Raw genomic sequence first — 20,189 nt, forward strand, 5'->3', positions numbered from 1 at the left:
TACAATGTATATGATTCAGGATAGGTACTATAGGCCTACAGGGGGAGGTAGCCCTCTCCTATCGTTATTATTTTTTTATCAAAAAGAGGTGAAATAAATTGTTCAAAACATGAAGTTACCTTTGCCACCCATGTCGAAAATGCCATGGCACGCCACTGACATGACTGACACGATTAACAATGTTTCAGAAAGGGGTGAACTTTCCATCATTGACTGTGTGTTATAAACAACTAGTCTTAGAAATATATATATTGAGATTACCATGAACAATACAGTAAATGAATGAGCCTATAATGTTATTCATACGGAGAATCATTGAGTGGTGAATTAGTATACGTTGTCATTGGAATAGGCCTATATTACATGACTGCACAGCTCAGAACAATGCAGAATGCAGCTTCATTATGCTGGGTCAGATGCGAGTAGTTGAGGAATTAAGGTGGCGCTATTACATGCTGCCCAAGGCTGCTGCTGGTTCGTTGCGAGTGAACCTCCACGAATGTTTTGTCGTTGGTCATTCTGACAGTGATAGGCAACACAATTCATTCTCTTTGAAGAATAGGGGGAAAACACCACCATGATAAGAGAATGTGAACGGTCGGACAGGTATTCATGGAAAATGAACATGCACATTTAATGTTTTGTGTTCTTGCCCTTAAAAAAAAAATTTACTATTACCCAGTAGCTGATAATCTAGGAGAGGGGTTCTGAAAAGGGGCGTACACCAGGGGGCGTACATTTCTTCAAAAAAAAAAATTCTAACAAGCACAAAAATTTAAAGGCAATCATCCCAATCACCCCGCTCCCCGACACCATGGGCCCCGGAATATTTGGTTTTGTTTCTTTAAATTCGCGCTTCTTTTTATTTCATTTTAGATAATTTTATGAACTATGTGCAGTCGTTGTTGCTGCCCTTTCCACACTAACATTCGTAGTACCCTCTTTTTGTTCAGTGTAATTCATGCCCGCTTTCCCGCTCACTTCTCCACGTTCTTCCTCTCTAGTCTTGATCCCTATCCTTTTTTATGTTTTCTTTGCCCTTTTCTCGCCCCTCTTCCTTTTTCGTATGGTGTATTTGTGTTACAGGCGTATCCCGTCACAAGCTTTTGCTTTCAGGGAACGACGCCTTCTTCTGTTGACAAAATAGGTTATATATGTTTATATTTTTATGTCAAATGATTTTGTATAATTCATATTAAAAACTTACATTTTTTGACAAAATTGAAGATTTTTTTTTTTTTAACTCGAAATATCCACCTTTATTACCTTTTTGAAAACACATTTTCCCTCCACCCCCTCCCCTTATCCTCCATCAAACATGACATGACTTCCATTCCTTCGAACCATCATCGCCCGTGTGATATTACAATACTACCCATCCTCTTTCAATGGCTGTGAAGGCGGGATTAGTTCTGTCAAGAGAATTATGATATTTTATTTCTGACTGTTCCCATTCTTCGTTTGTGACCTGGGATTGCTCAATGATATATCTTAACAACTTTGGATTATCAATGAATATGAAGAAGATCTTTAATTGAAAATATTTCGTCTGACTGGAGATTACTACAGTACATGATTAAGAAAATCGAGAAAAAAATCTCAGAGTTTGCAGCTTTTAGTTATTCGTTTATAGTCCTATACACCCATTCCCACAGGGGGTGGGGGGCATATACAATCTTCAAATCAACTGAATAAGTCTTACTTTTATTTTGAATATGTTTTAATTTGTGCAATATTTCTTAATATGCATGTACGTATAATCGTTTTCGATTGGATACTTTAGTACTTTGGTGATGATGTCCACCAATCCTGAACTTTATCTTTAAGGATATTTTGATCTTGGATCTTGAATATCTCTTGGCAAAGTCTATCACTCATCGAGCTCAAGTCATAATCGAGATGGTTCCACGTATTGCGAGGCATAGAGTGGCCATGATCGTCGAAGGGAAGTTTTTTTTGTAGTTGGTAACATCACTAGGCTACTTGAGGGAGAGAGTACATGTATATAGGGTGGGGGGGGGGCGGCAAAATGGAAAGTTGTGAAATATATACTTATATATACCAGAGCCCCTCAAGGGCTGATTTATTATAATCATTATTATTTTTTAGGGGGTGGCTTGTAAGAATTTCTATGGATGGGAAATTTTCTCCGAATCGAAGGTGAAGAGTGGTGAGGAATGACCTCTGACGTTTTATGGGGGCTATTTTTTGTTTTGCTTCTCAGATAATTTGCCCATCCTGGTAAGGTTTGTTATGGAGGTACGTCACTGGCTTGTAAGTTTTATGAAAATTTGCGCCAATTTGAGGGGTTAACGCCTGAGTTTTTAATATAAGGCCTGTACAGAATGATTGTGAACATACCTTTATTCCATTATCTGCGTTCGATTTATAATAAACCATGGTATTAGAACTCAACAGTCTATTACAATCAAGGCTTCGTTCGTTCATTACCATTGACGGACGATCCATACAGTTGCACAGGGGTACATCCCACCCCTCGATCTCAGGGCTCCGTTCCTACTCCTGTCTGTCACCCCCCCCCCCCCCCCCCCCACTTCAGACTCTATACAAATAAGTGCAGACTCATGAAGTACACGAATAACCCCAATTTATTAATTGACTCTTATTACAAAGTTCGCATTTTATCATTAAATAAAGATGGTAATTTCATGACTCATATACTTGTTTGCATAAAAAAAAAACATAGTAAAATATAACGAAATCCAGTGGCTTATCTACTGAGAGGTAATGTATACGGAAGCTTAAATTGCCAATGAGATGACGAGGGGGAAAAGCCGACAAGGCGGGTTAAATGATGAAAAGTCTAGTTGTTGGAACTTGGCAACGTATGGCAAGTCGACTTGTTTGTGCAAAGTAGGCAAGATAACATGTTGTCGAAAGTCGGCAAGTCGACTTGTTTGGATTACAAAAACATCAATGACAAGTATCAAGATTCAACAACTCGTCACCTCGTCTTCTCGTCCCAAACACTCCAACTTGCAAAGTTCCAACAACTCGTCAGCATTTTTTTTCTTGTCCTAAACGAGTGGACCTGCCAAGTTCCAACAACTTACTCGTCTACTCGCCATTAAACCCTCCTTGTTTTGTTTTTTTATCTCGTCATCTGGTTGGCACGCATAAGCTCCGGAGTACGAGGGACGAGGGGACAAGCGCGCAGAAAACACACACCGACACGCACACACATCCATACATAATACAGACATAAAGATATGAAAAATGAAAGTGAAGGAAAACATACTCTAACAAATAATCATGTCATCACGTATAAAATATTTTACACTGCACGAATTTAAACCGCACGGTAGCTTTGCATTATTATTTCCTCCCATAAACTCATTATTTATTGTATATGAAGAATATGATTATTTGTTAAGGATTTCAAAAATAATACTGATAATGTTTGCACACCCTCTGGCCTAAAAATCGTTTCTTTCTAAATGCTGCTACCCTTCGAGGCACAAAAAACATAAACAAATGGGAAAGTAAAAAAAAACGAGCTTGACTTTTGGGGACTTCCATTATTGGAGGCATCGATATCCAAAAGCAATGCAACTCCCGAAACAGAAAACGTCTAATATTATATCTTTAATTGCTTTATATATGGGTGTATCTGAATTTGCATACCGCTGGGTGTTATCGTCAAATTACCCCTACCCACAGCTGCAGGCTCCTGCCGAACATGCCCTCCCATCCAAGGCAAGATTCTTACCTGGGCACAGGACCGTGGACTCCCTCTGTTGTCCGGGGTTGCTCGTCGTTTCATCTCTCCGTTATTTATAACACACTGTAGCAGACGACGGCAGCCATTCGATATCAAGGCGCTGAACGGCGATACAGCATCCCTGTTTCTTCCTTTATTCTTTATTGAGGAGCAATCATTAGAGGATTAACCATGCCCGGCAATAAGAGACAGGTTATCGTAATTGGCGGAGGCATCAGTGGTAAGTCAATCCATGCCCTTGCAATTAGTCGTTGATTATCGCCATTATGTTTCGTATGAGGAATTAAAATAATGCCACAAGACACGATCGTGTTTTGCTGAATACATTAGCTGTTGTCCTTATCTTGTCGTTCTTAATGATAACTCGAAAGGCTATGTTTGTTGTTTGCTTTACTACAAAGAACAGTCCATCAATAATTGTAACACTTGGAAGTCATTATTATCTTTCTTCATTCAGCTATTCATCCTGAATCATAATCGCTATGAGAAAACATGCAGATTTTTATCTGTTAAAAAAGGTTTAATTTAATTCGAGATTTCCCTTTTCGACACTTTAATATTTTATCTCTTTTTTTAAATAAATGCAATAAATCACACCTGCAAGTGTTAACCAAAAGTAATGAATTGTAGGCCTGATCGGAAATAAACATGAATGCATAAGGATTATTTTCAAAGAATTGAACATTTCTGAATACTCCTGAAAATTAGTAGGAGAAATACTGACTAAATAAAGGGGATAAATATTACCATACTGTCACCACTCTAAATCATTCATATAATTTATTCAGATTTCCATCTAGATGAAGAGCGGTAACGAGAGATCCATATCGTGTTAGGTAGTCGATGCTGATGACATATTCAGGATTACCTAATTCTGTCCGTTTTGCCCAACACCCGTGTACATACGCTTATATGTTAAGAAACCATACAAGATTGCCATCGATGAATTAAGTGAAGCTAGCTGGGATATTATGTGGGACTTTATACAGCAAAACAAAATATTGAAGGTTTGACGAATATCCACCAAAGAATAAGTAAGATCTTCTTTTTGTGACGTCACACATTGGAAACGGCACCCCGTATGACATGTGTTATGTAATCATTTGGGTCGGTATTCAAATTGCCACACTTAATGTAAATGGTTAATGGCTGACTTAGTTTCATGGATTTCACAAGATTTCTTATATGTTGAATGCACATGTTTGTATTTTTTCTAATGAAAAAAATGTCAATTTATGGAAATCACGATTATTATGATCAATCATGGCCTACATGTAATCTTGGCCTTTTTTAAATCAAAATTAAATTTTAAACGGGCCTAATACCAACCTGAGCATTTTCAAATGAAACATTTATTTTCTTCCATTTCATCACATATTTTTCTTTTAAACATAAGTTCATACATAAATCAATTTGTTATGAAAAATATAAATATGTACATGTTGGGTTTAAGGAAGAAGGCGTATACCCTAAAAGCTGAGGCTTGTGGCGGGATACGCCTATAGACAAAAATACAATACAATATATACTGGAATATACAATGGATAGCTTTATAAATTTGCAATGTCCCTCGTAAAATCTCCGAGGGCGTCACACACACACCCACCCCGTGTGTGTGTGTGTGTGTGTGTGTGTGTGAATGTGTACATATATTTCAATAAAGGAATATATTATTGTGTTTATGTAATGACGAAATAAGCAAAAAAATTTGAGGGGTAAAAAGCATGGCCATTGGGAAAAACAATAATTTAATGAAAAGTTTGTAATAGTTTTTGACATGATATTTAGAAAATCATATCAAATTTAAACGTTTCTGTTTTGCTTTTCCTTTGTTTTTTTCTTGGTTGTGGAACCTTTTTTCTTTATATTCCTTTGTTTTATTCGATGTCTATTATTAATTTTCAGAAGGGGAGGGGTACCCTCGAAACCCCACCTATCACGTCTATTCCTTTATTTATGTTATGTTTACTCAATAACTAGGCTCTTATTAATTGAATTTCTATTTCTAAAATAAACTGAATCTCTGCGTTTTCTACATGCAGTGGAGACAAATATACTACCGCTCCTTTACTTTCGAATGAAGGGAAAAAAATAGAAACAGAAAAATACGTTTCCCCGTGTGAAGTATTTTCATAATGTTTTCCATTCTCATCTGTGTTATGAAAACAATTTTTGAAATTCTTAGCTTCTCGTCTTGCATCATAGAGTCCTTTGAGGCTCAGAGGAAAGGGTCTCAGGTCTCAAGGATATTTTCAGATTTGAAAAGGGCTTGAGAATGAGTCTTCGCTTGGAGGAGCTGGCGTATAGTCACTTTCAAACTGTATAGACCTTTATACAAGAAATATATGCTCAACAAATCCGTTTCGCTCTCTTTCTGGGTTGACTTTTGCACCATCAAATGTGTTTAAGAGGTCAGAACCTTCACATGTAAAGAACAAACACTTTAAAGTATAATATACCAGACACAAATATTTGCTCTTCAATCGTTAGATAGCCGAGATGCAGTGCGTCCGTGCTAAACTGAAAACGAATGTATACTGTAAATCAATGTTTTGGGGGCCATCTTATATCAGAAATATATTTCCACTTTTCGACGACTAGGCAGGGAATAGTTTTAAGTTAAGCCTAAGTTTTTTTCATCACAGGCCTCAATCAACCATTATTACATTTATTGACGCACCGATTTGCGTCATAAATGCATTCAGTGCTGACCGAGCACTGCCAAAAGTTGCCCCTTTACGCCGAACCAAACCCCTCAAGTCCACTATCCCACGGCCAGTTACCTAAAATGCATTGGTGATTTTTTTTTTCATTACTTTCTTGGCGGTAAAACGGAGCACTATGGAGAACTCACTCGGGCAAGTTATAATGTTGCATCCACAACAAGTAGACCTACATACTCGCAATGGTAAAACCATGGAAATACGTAATATGGAAATACCGAGCAGAGAATGATTCGTTAAAGGTCAAGTCCACCCCAGAAAATTGTACATTTGAATCGATAGAGAAAAATCATACAAACATAACGCTGCAAATTTCATCGAAATCGGATGTGAAATAAGAAACTTATGATATTTTTAGGTTTCGCTTATTTCTCACAAAACAGTTAAATGCACAACTCAGCGATATGCAAATGAGAGAGTCAATGATGCCCTCCACTCACTATGTCTTTTGTTTTTTATTGTTTGAATTATACAATACTAGTATTTCATTTTTTTACAGATTTGACAATAGAGACCAACTTGACTTATCCATAAACTGTTAAGATAATGGTAATTCCACATGTTTAGGGAGGAATATAATTTTGTTTCACATGACATGGAGGAGAATTTTTTTTTTATATTTCTTATAATAAAATACAAAAGAAATAATGAGTGGGTGACGTCATCATTTTGCCAATTTGCATACCGACCAGGATGTGCATATAAACTGTTTTGTGAAATTAAGCGAAACTTTAAAATGTCATAACTTTCTTATTTTTCATCCGATTTTGTGTCTTGCTTGTCGGATTTTTCTCCTTTTCAAACCAACTTTTTGTTTGGGTGGACTTGTAAAATCCGATGTAAAAAAAAAAAACACACACACACCAGGGAAGTGTTTCATCAACATTTTCATCCGACAAGTTGTCATATCTGACATCTTTCTCTGATGTTGATTGGCTGAGAGGTACTGTTACTATGGTAACTGTCGGATAAAATGGTACTTGTCGGATAAAACGTCCGACAAGTCCTTTCATGAAACGCCCCCAGGGAGATATTGACTGCGACTCAGTTTTCTATAACAATCGCTGTTACGTCAATCCTTTGACTAAATAACGCAACTTTGTATGAGGTAACAGAAAACCACGAAGGCGAAGTGTGGAAGCGTTTTCTAATGCGGACAAAAAGCGTTAAGGTGTGGAACACCAATATTCAGATCCTGTCAAATACAAGTACAGTTGTAAATTGTAAGTTCTGTATTATCTCTATGCACCATTCAAACCTTCACTTCATCTTTCCAAAATGATATACTACATTGTATCATGGCATTCATGATGATTTTTTGTTTCAGAAAAAAATACCGAGCACATCATTGGTCAGTAATTGTATAAGCTGATATCCTGGGGAGTGTTTCATCAATATTTTCGTCCGTCAAATTGTCAGGTTTGACAACTTTCCTTGATTATGATTGGCTAAGAGGCACTTTTACCATAGTAACTGTCGGATAAAACGTCTGACGAGTCATTTCATGAAACGCTCCCTAGGGATCGAAGGCAGCGCTTATGAAATAATGCAATGAGAATTGACGAAAAACGTTATGCTGTCATTTACATCCTCGGAAATTCTGTCGAATTCGAATTCCGAATATTTTATTGTTATATGAGGAAATATTCTTTCCGCTTGGTTTAACGACCACCTACCATGACTGCAGTGTCAGCATGGTCAACGTAAAATCTATAAATTTCTTGGATTGGAGGGTGACGAAAAGTTAGTGGTGCTTTGATGGGATGTGTTTTCGAAGCGTCGAAGATGTCGCAATGTTTAGAATACCGCTTGTGGAAATGGCATATATATCCAGGGCGAGAGATCAATAAGATCAGTCGTAAGACTTACAACTTGGCCAATGCCGTATGTAGCGAATCAGAAAGAGGATGCAATCCCGAAATTTTCGAGAATATATTGTTTTAACAGAATATCAATTTTTAAGTACGCCTATCATAAATCTTCACATTCGGCTCTCACAAATGCTCAATGCCTTTTAATTTAGCTAAATCGCTTCGCCAATATGTGACAAGTTAACGAACCCCCCCCCCCCCCATGGAGAAAATTCCTCTAATTTACGGCCATGAACTACTACATGTAAATACACTTTCTCTAATTGTGTTGCCGATATTGTTAGCATTGCAAAGAATCTAGCTTTGATATCATATTAGTTCATTATAATTTTTTTCCGCTGATACAAACTTTGCCATGGCAGAGAGGGTTAAACTCAGTTGTTGTTTTTTTCTCAATAGACCGTTGTTATCATTATTTAGATGGCATATATCAAATGTAGCGAAAAGTGGACATTTTGAACGCAATACTTCAAATTTTGCGTAGATAAAATGACTCTTTAAATAAAAACGATCAGTCAACTAGCCAGTGTCTCTTACCGACATTAAAAAAATTGTCAAATTCAATCAAATTATTGCTTACGACCGTAAGAATAGGCCTACACAGTATAGTATATTTATTTGTTTTGACAACTTTTGATGAGATATCATTGGTTATTTTAACCAATCTGCTTTTGGGGTGTATGACAATCGTTGTTCCCATCCATAAATTCACATGATGTTCGGTTTCTTAAATGCACTCCGATGAAAAACAACGCAAAAGTAAATTTTGTGCGTATCGACACCGTTTCCAAAAATACCAAACCTCTGACCTCTGCATGTGTATAGGGTGACGAAACTGAACCACTCTCTCTCTCTAATCTCTCTCTCTCTCTCTCCCTGAGCGGTGTAACTAAGAAGAAGGATGGGAGGGAGAGGGTTGTGCCCCCGATGAAGTGAGCGAGAAATATTAAAATATGTGTTTTATTTTCATTTGCCTAGTTTTATGAGTGACCCTTTTACGATAGATTCTTAATCCTCTCAAAATCTCTTCAGAATGTTTTTCTTCCGCTACCAATCATATCTGGAAACCCTACAAAATAGACGCTCAATGAATCAAGTAAATTCGAGGTCCTTCATTCCTCGCTCTCATTTCTTTTAACTTCTGAAACCTTATTGCTTCTAGCTTCTCTCTTTTTATAATTGTTTGAATCTGGCAATGACAGGAGAATGTCTTGATATGTCAGTTGCATGCCAAGTTGTTAAACCATTCAATATTCTCAAAAAAGTTGAAGAGAATGTCGATTCCCTTTTCCCAGTATGGAATTGATTTGAGATTATCAGGCATGCGAGGAAAAAATCCCTGGATACATACGTGCAAATCAATATATTATGTGAAGGAGGAAGTCGTTTACAGGTTAAGATAAGCACAGCTAAAATTACAAACAACTTGTAATTTTTCTTCACTTGGTAAATCGTTTTGATTTATGTGATGTTTACGTTTCATGACATGGAGGGAGTTTCATTCATCCTATCATTTATGATCTAAGCCCTATTCCATCAAGATTTGTTATTAAAATAAAAAGACAATTTCCGTAACAAGTTTACTATCAGCCAATCAAATTGAATGATTTCAGTAGCTTTAAACTGAAATTGAAAATTTGTTATTATAACAATTTCCAATAAACCGGCCCCTTGTTCTAACCTACATGTACAGTAAATCACGCATAGCCATCCCTTCATAGCCACCCCCTAAAAAAACCCCAAATGAATTAATAAATAAATAGGCCAAACTTGAAAGATTCATAAATCGAAGAAAAGGATGCGGAAAATCGAAAAAATATCAAATAATAGATGAATGAATAAAAAAATAAATAAAAATAAATATCTGCTTGTAACAAATTAAGAGGCGGGATGCCAAAATAAATTTCTTGACGTAGTGATATTTACCAAATCGCACTTACTGTATCAATTTCTTTATATTTATTATATCCATAATAGTCTTATTTTTTCCAATCTGTTTCATTATTATTTATTCTAAAGTGGTTACCAGGGGAGGGGTAAGCATGTAGAAAAACGTGAATATGGTTAGACTTGGATCAATTAAAAAAAAACGTTTTGGGGGTGGTTTGGAAACTAATCTTACAACTGTATTTGTAGTTTTGTCCGTTGTGTCACTCTTTGTTGATTTATTCTAACTTGAAAATGCCCCCCCCCAAAAAAAAAAAAAAATGAATATTATGTCATTTTCTGAATAATATGTCAAAATCTTTAAAACAAATTGATTTTTGTCTTAAAAAGATCAATTTTTGCTCGCTCGCTTCTCTCGCTCGTATAATTTTTATAGTTTTGCTCCATCCACTATATCTGCCTCCTTCAAATTTTGTGGCTCATTACGCCACTGTCAGAAGATGTTAATCGTTACTTTAGAGAAAATCATACGTAAACAAAATTGTTGACGAAAACTCGACTTTTTCAGTTTAGACAATTTTTATGGCAAATGCTACGAATTTATATACCACATATTTCAGACGAAATCTTTCGCACAACTAATGTTTTGTGATATACAAATATTTTATCTGACAATAAATTCATTTTCAAAAGTGAATGATCTTAGATTTACTTAACATTCTTAAAGGGTATAACACCCTATATTTTTTTTAGAATGTGTTATGAACTGTTAGTGGGTTTTTTCTTCAATAATCATTCAACGCTACCAATTCCAAATTATTATTTTGGGGATCTTAGAATAAGCGGGGGTTTAAAGAAAGAAAGATGATCGGACCTGGGGGTCGCCCCCCCCCCCCCGTTTCTTGAATTTATGTCATCTTTATTTCATACTGCGTCATCCCGAGCTTTCCCTTGGTCGTATATTATAGTTTTATGATCGATGTCGCGTGGTAGATAACATTACTTGAAGTGCTTAAATAAAGCTCATCCATTCTTTGGGATCGCATCTTAAAAGAAGATGCTATGCATGTATGGTTTGTTGTGCCATTATAGAGATGATAAAACAGTGTGGTTTAAGAAACATCAATTAACGGACTGTATCACCTTTGCATTGTACTCTAACTTTGAACGCGTGGTTATCCGTAATAAACGTACTATCATCAACATGTAACAGACAAATAAAAAAAAACATAGATCGACGCCGCGACAACATGCAATGCGATATGCATGGTAACATATTCTCTCCTTTCGGGAGTTTCATGTGAACCAAGGAGTACAAATGTCATGACCTAATCAAAGTACAGAGTCAGGCTAGGTCTTGAACATGAATGTTGGAGGGTTTTCTTTTTATGTACCAGGGTTTTCTGGTTGTTGTTTGAATCGCAGTGAACTGGGTGTACGGTTTCGATGTTTATAGTTGTGCTTGGATGAAAGACATCACACAGGTTCGGTTACGATTTCATGTTCAATTAACATCACAGATGTTGCCTGTGATATGAGACACAACTGACCTTAATACGAATGTTGTCAATTCCATTGCAAGAAGCAAACCTGGTCTTGATTGAAACTTTAGATCACAATTCTAAAATAACATATAAATTTCAACTATCACAAAGAGAAACCGTAAAAAATCAAATAAATGAAAAGTTTCTACAAGTAAATTTTATTCTTTTTTTAACGAGAGGGCCGTGAAAAACGGAACAACAACACCAACAACTAAAATCAACGATGTAGAGTCGCGCAGCCAGAAATTTAACATAATTTTTTAATGATAAATTTCTGACAGTTTGCTCCACGAATTTCCATCGTAAGTTTAACTGTATTATTTTTTTCGGCTTAAAACAATTGATTTATTGTAATTTTTATGGTATTTTCACCGTAAAATTTGACCCACCATAACTAATGTATAACAAGATAGATTTTACGGTTTCCCGTTAAAATATGGTAAAATAACTTTTTATTTACAGTGTTCTCTTTTTTTTAACTCGAAGGTATGTCCGCTGCCAAATGGCTCCACGACAGGAATGTTGATGTACTTGTGCTGGAAGCACGGGATAGAGTCGGTGGAAGGACACACACTGTTAGGGTAAGTTGGATGTCCACTTTGGTTTTAAATGAGACAGTTCTTAAAGATGATCATTTGGGTAATTTGGGGCCACAGGCACCATTCCACAGAACGGAGACATTTGGAAGACCACTGAAAGACCGAAAATTGGCAAAGTCCTTGGAGATCAGTGACATTTGTGGTCTCTGTGATATTGCCTTGAATAAGCCCGAAAGAAGTCAGAAAGAAGTCTGAAAGACTGAAATCTCTTGTCTTGCTGAACTTAAATGTAGACAAGTCTTACATTAAAACATTTCAATTGTTTTTCAAAAGTGTTCCAATGGTCATTCAGAAATCTATCCATGAACTTTCACTGATCTTTCAAATATCTTTATGGATTCTTTCAGTAATCTCCGAAAAAATGACAGAATGTCGAAAGATCATGGCGAGACTAAACAAGAACCATTAAAAGTTCATTGAGAGACCACAGAAAGACCAAATATTGGCAAGGTCTTCCAGCAGTCTCCAAGATCACTGAAATTCGTGGTCTTTCGAAAACCCGCGAAAGAACTGACTGATACCTCTTTTCTTAAATCCCCATTCCACAGAGAGCAAGACCTCTGAAAGACCACTGTAAGACCATGGAACTTGCTTGATCTTTCTATCAACTTTCAAAGATCTCCGAGGTCTTTCATAATTCCTTTTTGATCTTTCAGTGATCTTCGTGGTCTCCATGATCTCCAAACTTTTTTTAAACGGATCAAAATAGTCTTTCAGCTGTCTTTCACGAAAATGGTCTTTTGATGGTCTTTCAACCGTCTTTCAGCGGTGTCTTGATGAGCTTTAAAAGTTCTTATTTGTCTGTCCATGATCTTTTGATAGTCTCTCAAGATATTTGCGAAGATCATTGAAAGGCCCGTGAGAGATCATTAAAAGATAATTGAAAGATCATTGAATTACCAGGAAAAGCCCATGGATAGAATTCTAAAAGATCACTTGTTGCATAAAAGATCTCCGAAAGACCATTGAAAGATCTCAGTAAGACAAGAAGTATCAATCACTTTTTCGGAGTTCTTTGAGGGGTCTCTCGGAGCCATTCTACAGTGATCTTTGAGACTGATATTTGGTATTTCAAATGTCCTTCAAAGGTCTCCCTTCTGTGGAATGGGGGCCTGACATAAACTAGTCTTTCAATGATCATTCAAGGATCTCTCAAGAGTCGTTCCGTGATCTCAGCAAAAATGAGACATTGTTGAAAGATCATGGCAAGAATAAACATTTTTTTCAAAGATCATTGAGAGACTACTGGACAACCACCAAAAGACTGTTTGTAATTGTTTCAAAAGGTCTTTGGAGCTCATGGAGAGCACGAAAATCATCGAAAGATCGGTTATGGGATCGTGTAAGACCTCAATGTTCATTGAAGGCTCATTGAAAGACCACTGAATTTGAGGATAAACAAAGTTTCATAGCCTTTCTGGGGTTTTACAGTGGTCTTGCTCTCTGTTGAGTGGGGGTCTCAAGTTGACTCTGTGGGGCAGTCTTGAGACATACACACATGGTTAAAATCATATTGTGAATTTCAGCAAGAATTGCGATCAGTAAATGACCATGGTCATATGATCCTGAGCAGTAAATGAAAACATTTGAAGGCACTCTGCAAGAGTAGGAATTGCCCACACTTGGTCCCTTCAGAACAAGCCTATAATGTCCGAGGGGTAGCCAAGGATGTTCGGACTCCCTGTTCTGGGGTTAAAGTGTGGGCAATAATACTTTTGTCCGGGGCATATTCCGTGTATTGTTTTAATTAAAAAAATCATGTGAATTGATGCTATCTTATAAAACCATCGTCATTTCAAATCCACAACAAGTAAAGTTGTTTTGCTTATGACCAGAAATGAATAATGTCAGATAAATAATTGATTAGGATCGTTTTCACATTCTCTCAAGCAGCAATCATTGATTGTTTTCTTCAATGCCATGATACTAGTTCCATTAGAATATTTATGTTTCATACAACTCAATCGCCAGTGCTCTCATTACAACAATACCCATGTGAACCTGTAGGTAGTTTTAATTCTCACGATACATGTCTTTATCTTTTTTTTTATCAGAACGATAAAGTGAAATATGTAGATGTAGGCGGATCGTACGTAGGTCCGACCCAGAACCGAGTTATCCGGCTCGCTGAAGAACTTGGCATCCAGAACTACAGAGTCTTTGACGAAGACGCGGCGCTTCTCTCTCTCAATGTAGGTATAACATTTACCAAGCGTGAGACTTGTATGGGGAGTATTACATGAAACAATCAGTTAGTGATTTCCATCTGTTCTAAGCCAATCATAAGCAAGGATTTCCAGTAGCTTATAACAATACTCAGTACTGGCCCGTATTCTGAATTCAGGCTTAACTTAAACTGAGGTTTAAAGTTGTGGTTTATAAGTATGGACAGCCAACTGTTACATAAATCACTAAAGGTAGAGATCAAATATTTCAGCTCATTTGGCTCTAAAATCATTCATAATTGTGTAGGAAGTATAAATAAATGATTGTCTTCACCATCGATGAATCAGAAAAGAGCACAGTAAACATATGAAACATACAATTTGATAAAAATTTTGACACTTTTGGCTCCCATACTTAAAGCACAGAGTTAGACCATGGTGTAAGTTAAACCTGACTTCAGAATACGGGGCCAGTGAAATTATTTGTTCCACGAAATGCTCCGCTGCATGGTCATCGGCATATAGTCAATGTGTTAGGGATCACTTGTTATACAGTGAATGAATACAAATAAATGAAAGGAAAAGAATGATAGGCACTGGAACTGTTCATAATGATTACAATTTCATACAAAACTAAAATGAAAGTGTTTTAATGTCAAGAATGTAATCACAAATACGAATAAATAATATAGGATCTATAGAGTGCACGTATCCACCTTGTAAGGTGCTCAAGGCGCTCGTAAGCTGGTCTACCGATTCCGGTGCTCACAGCTTTTTTCAGGAATTACTTCCTGCCGGTACCCATTTACCTCACCTGGGTTGAGTGCAACACAATGTGGGTAAATATATTGCTGACGGAAAACACGCCAAGGCTGGGAATCGAATACACGTGCCACAGATTGAAAGACGAGGGTCTTTAACCACTACACGTACACCACGACACCCCGATAAGATTCCTTCTCTATTTCGAACCACCCCACCCTTCGTAATTCACATGAGGTTCTGTGCCACCCCGCCCCCATCTGATGGTCTTACTGAAGTTTAGAACCCACACTTTATACGCTATATATCATGCATTCAAATCATAATGGAGCTGTTTATTGTAATACAATATTTTTATTGTTATATATTTTATTTGATTTTCGTATCAACGTCCCTGGGAAAAGTGTTTAAACAATGAAAAAGAAACGGATATTCTTCTACCGCATGACATCAATAAAATTCCTACGTGGCATTTGGTATCAGACTAAAGAAAATATCACCTTGTACTTTGGTCACTTATCTTTGGTTATCAAGATATTCAAGGTTATTCATACGATTTATAAAAGTTTATTTAATACACTGTAAGTATTAAAGCCAGTGGCGTACCTAGGATTTTCCACAGGGGGGGCAAAACCGTCCGCCAAAAAAATTGACAAGCAAAAAAAAAAAAAAAAAAAAAAAAAAAAAAAAAAAAAAGGTCTTCGATCTCAAATAACGGATTTCGTACCTGAAAAATATTTGACAAGCAAAAAAAAAAAAAAAAAAAAAAAAGGGGGGGCAAAGATACGTTTTTGCATGGGTTGTGACTCGTCAGGGGGGGCAGAGTGCCCCCCCCCTGCCCCCCCCCGTAGGTACGCTAGTGATTAAAGCTATAATAGTGGTTTGACAGTTTGGGCTTAAAGGCATATTTCGTAGGTATTCAATTTCGGAACAGTGTAATAAAACAAGTAGCTTTTAACGGAGAAACCGTGGAAATAATTACTGTTATTTACGGTATGCCGAAATTTTACCGTATAACAAACGTAAATAACGTAATATTTAAGTGTAAATTATTGTGATTATTTTCACAGGTTTTTTTTTACAGTGAACATGAACAAACATAGAACACACCATAATGTTGATAATTGTTCTCTCCCACATTTCCCCCATAACTGTTTATATATCCACCCATTCATCCATACATCTATTTATTTCTTACCTAGGCAGATCCATGGGGTGAAGCGACCGCAGTCCCATAATGGCGGCGCAAAAACATGGAGAATATACTTCTACCCCACCCAAAAATTATCGCTCACTGTGCTCACTTGTATTAATATATATTATATGAAGGATGTTACAAGCAAACTAATTCTACAATGTAAATAATCCCCTTGGCTTCGATGGGTTTTTTAACAGCAAATATATAAAGTGTCAAATTTAAGTCATATTCGGCAGAAATGGTGATCGAAAATGTTTTCTGCTCTTCACATAATTATCTTAGGCTATTTTTGATACTGGTGATTGTTTGCATACTATCCGTCTTCATGAATATACTTTTATCTCTCTCTCTCCTCCCCTTATATTCTAGGGAGGAAGAAAGAAATACTATACTGGGATGCCCACCTCCAATAACCCTTTTGTAATGATGGATATTATTCACTTCTGGAAACTAGTCGACAAACTTGGAGAACAGGTACATGTATTTGAGGATAAGCAAGGTTTTCAACGTTCAAAGTTCAGAGTTTGATTACACATTTCCATTAAAAATGAACTTGTTGCAACATAAACAAAATACGATACTAAAGACTGTGATGTTATTGTGATTGTTTATGATTTATAACAAAACATATTAATAATAAAAAAGGATAACCATGTGATAAAGATAAATACTTTAACTGAAAAAAGGCACGTACATACCCACAAACCCATAAAAAGAACTGATTATGAAAATATGAAATCGCAAAATGAAACGTTTGCGTTTTCACCATACTTTTTCTCCTCGTATCTTGTCCAAATATATTATTTGACCTTTATACTATATCATATACATACCAAAATAATGTCTAGCCATAAGTTTGGACTCCATTTTTGGAAGTCATTTTTTATTTTTGACACACTGCATTTGTCCCAACCATGATGTAGTCGACTTATCAACTTTTTAAGTCGATATGTCGACATAGCGTATGGTATCCTGACAAGAGCAGCCAAGACAACCTAAAGTGTTACTATAATGCTTGTCTAGATACCTTAATGTAGTCATGTCGACTTGTTATACTGATAAGTTGATAAGGCTATTATAAGTCGACATGTCGTCAAGTAGAATAACACTCTAAAGATTCAGTAACTATCCACCATGACTCTCGGATCTCTATATGTGGTTCAACAGATTCCTGTCGATGCGCCGTGGAATTCTGCTCGAGCTGAAGAATGGGATAACATGACGACATCTGAATGGCTGGACAAGATCTGTTGGTTTTCCTACACTAAGAAGGTGGCCGAGGCATTTACTAGGGTCGTGTTCGCTACGGAAGCTCAAAACATGTCGCTTCTTTACTTCCTCTGGTACGTCAAGAATGGCGGAGGTAAGGGCGATTGATGTTTACTACCTCATATTTACGCGCTAAAAGGTTGAGTTAATATTCACCATGTCCACCTAATGTTGAGTCCACAATAAGTAATAACTCGCTTGTTTATTGCACAAGTGTAGAATTAACGGTGTGGTATAACATTTTTCAATAAAACACGTGTTTACACAAAATTTTACCCAAACAATACAAACGTTCAAATTTTACTAAATTTCATTTTTTACTCAACTTTATCTAGAATGTAACAAGGAAGTAAAGAATTTACATTGTCGAGTGTTAAAATACATTATAATGGATTTAATTTTTTTTTAAATTACACTTTCACCGAGTTCCACAATATTTGTATGGATGAATTAGAGTACACTGTCCCATATTTTAATTATATATGTGTTCAGTGGCATAATGAACCACAAATAAGGTGGCAGAACATGGCAGATGGGGCAAACAAGTCGTGGGCGAGCCTTTTATTGTATTTTATGATAGATTTTGGAATAGTATTTACAAAATAATATTATATTGCACACTGTTTACTTTTCTTCTATTGCTTTTTTTATTTCTTAATCTTGGAATTCGAGGGACCCCAACCCTGCAAGAGATACATTGGACAATAAGAATAACATTTTTTTAAAGAAAAAAATAATACTATCACCACGCATGTGCTAGACAAATGGCACAGTGTGTCCATCGTCTTCACAGAGTGGTCTTTATGTGTAACTGTATGGACACACTGTGTTGAACAAATGCCATATAATACAATGGTAATCTTGTGATCACTATGAGGAACTGTATGATCACAGTGTGCTTAATGAATACCACACGGTGGCTATCTTCTTCACAGAGCGGTCACTATGTGGTACTCTATGAACACACTGTGCTGAACAAATGCCACAAATTGATAATCGTCTTCACAGTGTGGTCAATATATGGTACTGTATGAACACACTGTGCTGAACAAATGCCATAAAGTGTCAATCGTTTTCACAGTGTGGTCACTATGTGGTACTGTATGGACACACTGTGTTAAACGATTGCCACATAGTGATTATCTACTTCGCAGTGTGGTCACTATGTGGTACTGTATGAACACACTGTGTTAAACGAATGCCACAAATTGATAATCGTCTTCACATTGTGGTCAATATGTGGTACTGTATGAACACACTGTGTTAAACGAATGCCACAAAGTGTCAATCGTCTTCACAGTGTGGTCAATATGTGGTACTGTATGAACACACTGTGTTAAACGAATGCCACAAATTGATAATCGTCTTCACATTGTGGTCAATATGTGGTACTGTATGAACACACTGTGTTAAACGAATGCCATAGAGTGTCAATCGTCTTCACAGTGTGGTCAATACGTGGTACTGTATGAACACACTGTGTTAAATGAATGCCACAAATTGATAATCGTCTTCACAGTGTGGTCAATGGTACTGCATGAACACACTGTGTTAAACAAATGCCATAAAGTGTCAATCGTCTTCACAGTGTGGTCAATATGTGGTACTGTATGAACACTGTGTTAAACGAATGCCACAAATTGATAATCGTCTTCACAGTGTGGTCAATGGTACTGTATGAACACACTGTGTTAAACGAATGCCACAAAGTGTCAATCGTCTTCACAGTGTGGTCAATATGTGGTACTGTATGAACACACTGTGTTAAACGAATGTCACAAATTGATAATCGTCTTCACATTGTGGTCGTCTTCACATTGTGGTCAATATGTGGTTCTGTATGAACACACTGTATTAAACGAATGCCACAAAGTGTCAATCGTCTTCACAGTGTGGTCAATATGTGGTACTGTATGAACACACTGTGTTAAAGCTGTGGTCACATCCCGTCGTACTTGCACGTGCGCGCAGTCTACGTGCAAAAACGTGGGCAAAAATCGGGAAATTTGTACGTCACGCACGTGGTGAGTACCGACTCGGTACAGGATTTGGCAGTGCGCAGACACGACGCAGAACTTTTAGTGCAGGAGGCACTTTCGCTGCGTGCAGGCTACGTTCGAGCTACGGATTCGCCCCACGTGCGCGCACGCACGCCCTCGGTACTGCCAAAGTACGCACGACGCACCGACTCCGTGAGACTTTTTAGATATTCGCCGCGTCCACTTCCTGTACCGAAGGTGCACTTAGCAAGTGCGCGTTGCCGCACGGATAATTGCGTGACCCGTGCTTACTCGGCACTTTCCCAATGTAATTATTCAAATGAACGTGAAGAACTCACGTGCACGTGCGGAGTAAGCATGTGATCAGCACTTACAACGCACGTTGTGCTCAAATATAAACAAGAAAACACAAAGTCATATTCTATTACC

At 37.0% G+C, this 20,189-nt stretch overlaps 1 protein-coding gene across 1 annotated transcript in view; it reads left to right on the forward strand.

The window, feature by feature from the left end:
- Window positions 1-3,797: 3,797 nt before the first annotated feature.
- The window catches only part of LOC129273184 (amine oxidase [flavin-containing] B-like), a 37,462-nt gene continuing 21,070 nt past the window's right edge, over window positions 3,798-20,189 (forward strand). Inside the window, exons 1-5 of the mRNA XM_054910221.2 lie at window positions 3,798-3,962; window positions 12,254-12,348; window positions 14,421-14,558; window positions 16,861-16,965; window positions 17,659-17,854. Of these exons, the coding sequence (XP_054766196.2) occupies window positions 3,914-3,962; window positions 12,254-12,348; window positions 14,421-14,558; window positions 16,861-16,965; window positions 17,659-17,854 (583 nt within the window). The 5' untranslated portion in view covers window positions 3,798-3,913. The remainder of the gene's footprint in view (window positions 3,963-12,253; window positions 12,349-14,420; window positions 14,559-16,860; window positions 16,966-17,658; window positions 17,855-20,189) is intronic.

This window comes from Lytechinus pictus, chromosome 2 (genome assembly GCF_037042905.1).
Source record: "Lytechinus pictus isolate F3 Inbred chromosome 2, Lp3.0, whole genome shotgun sequence".
Lineage (NCBI taxonomy): Eukaryota > Metazoa > Echinodermata > Echinoidea > Temnopleuroida > Toxopneustidae > Lytechinus > Lytechinus pictus.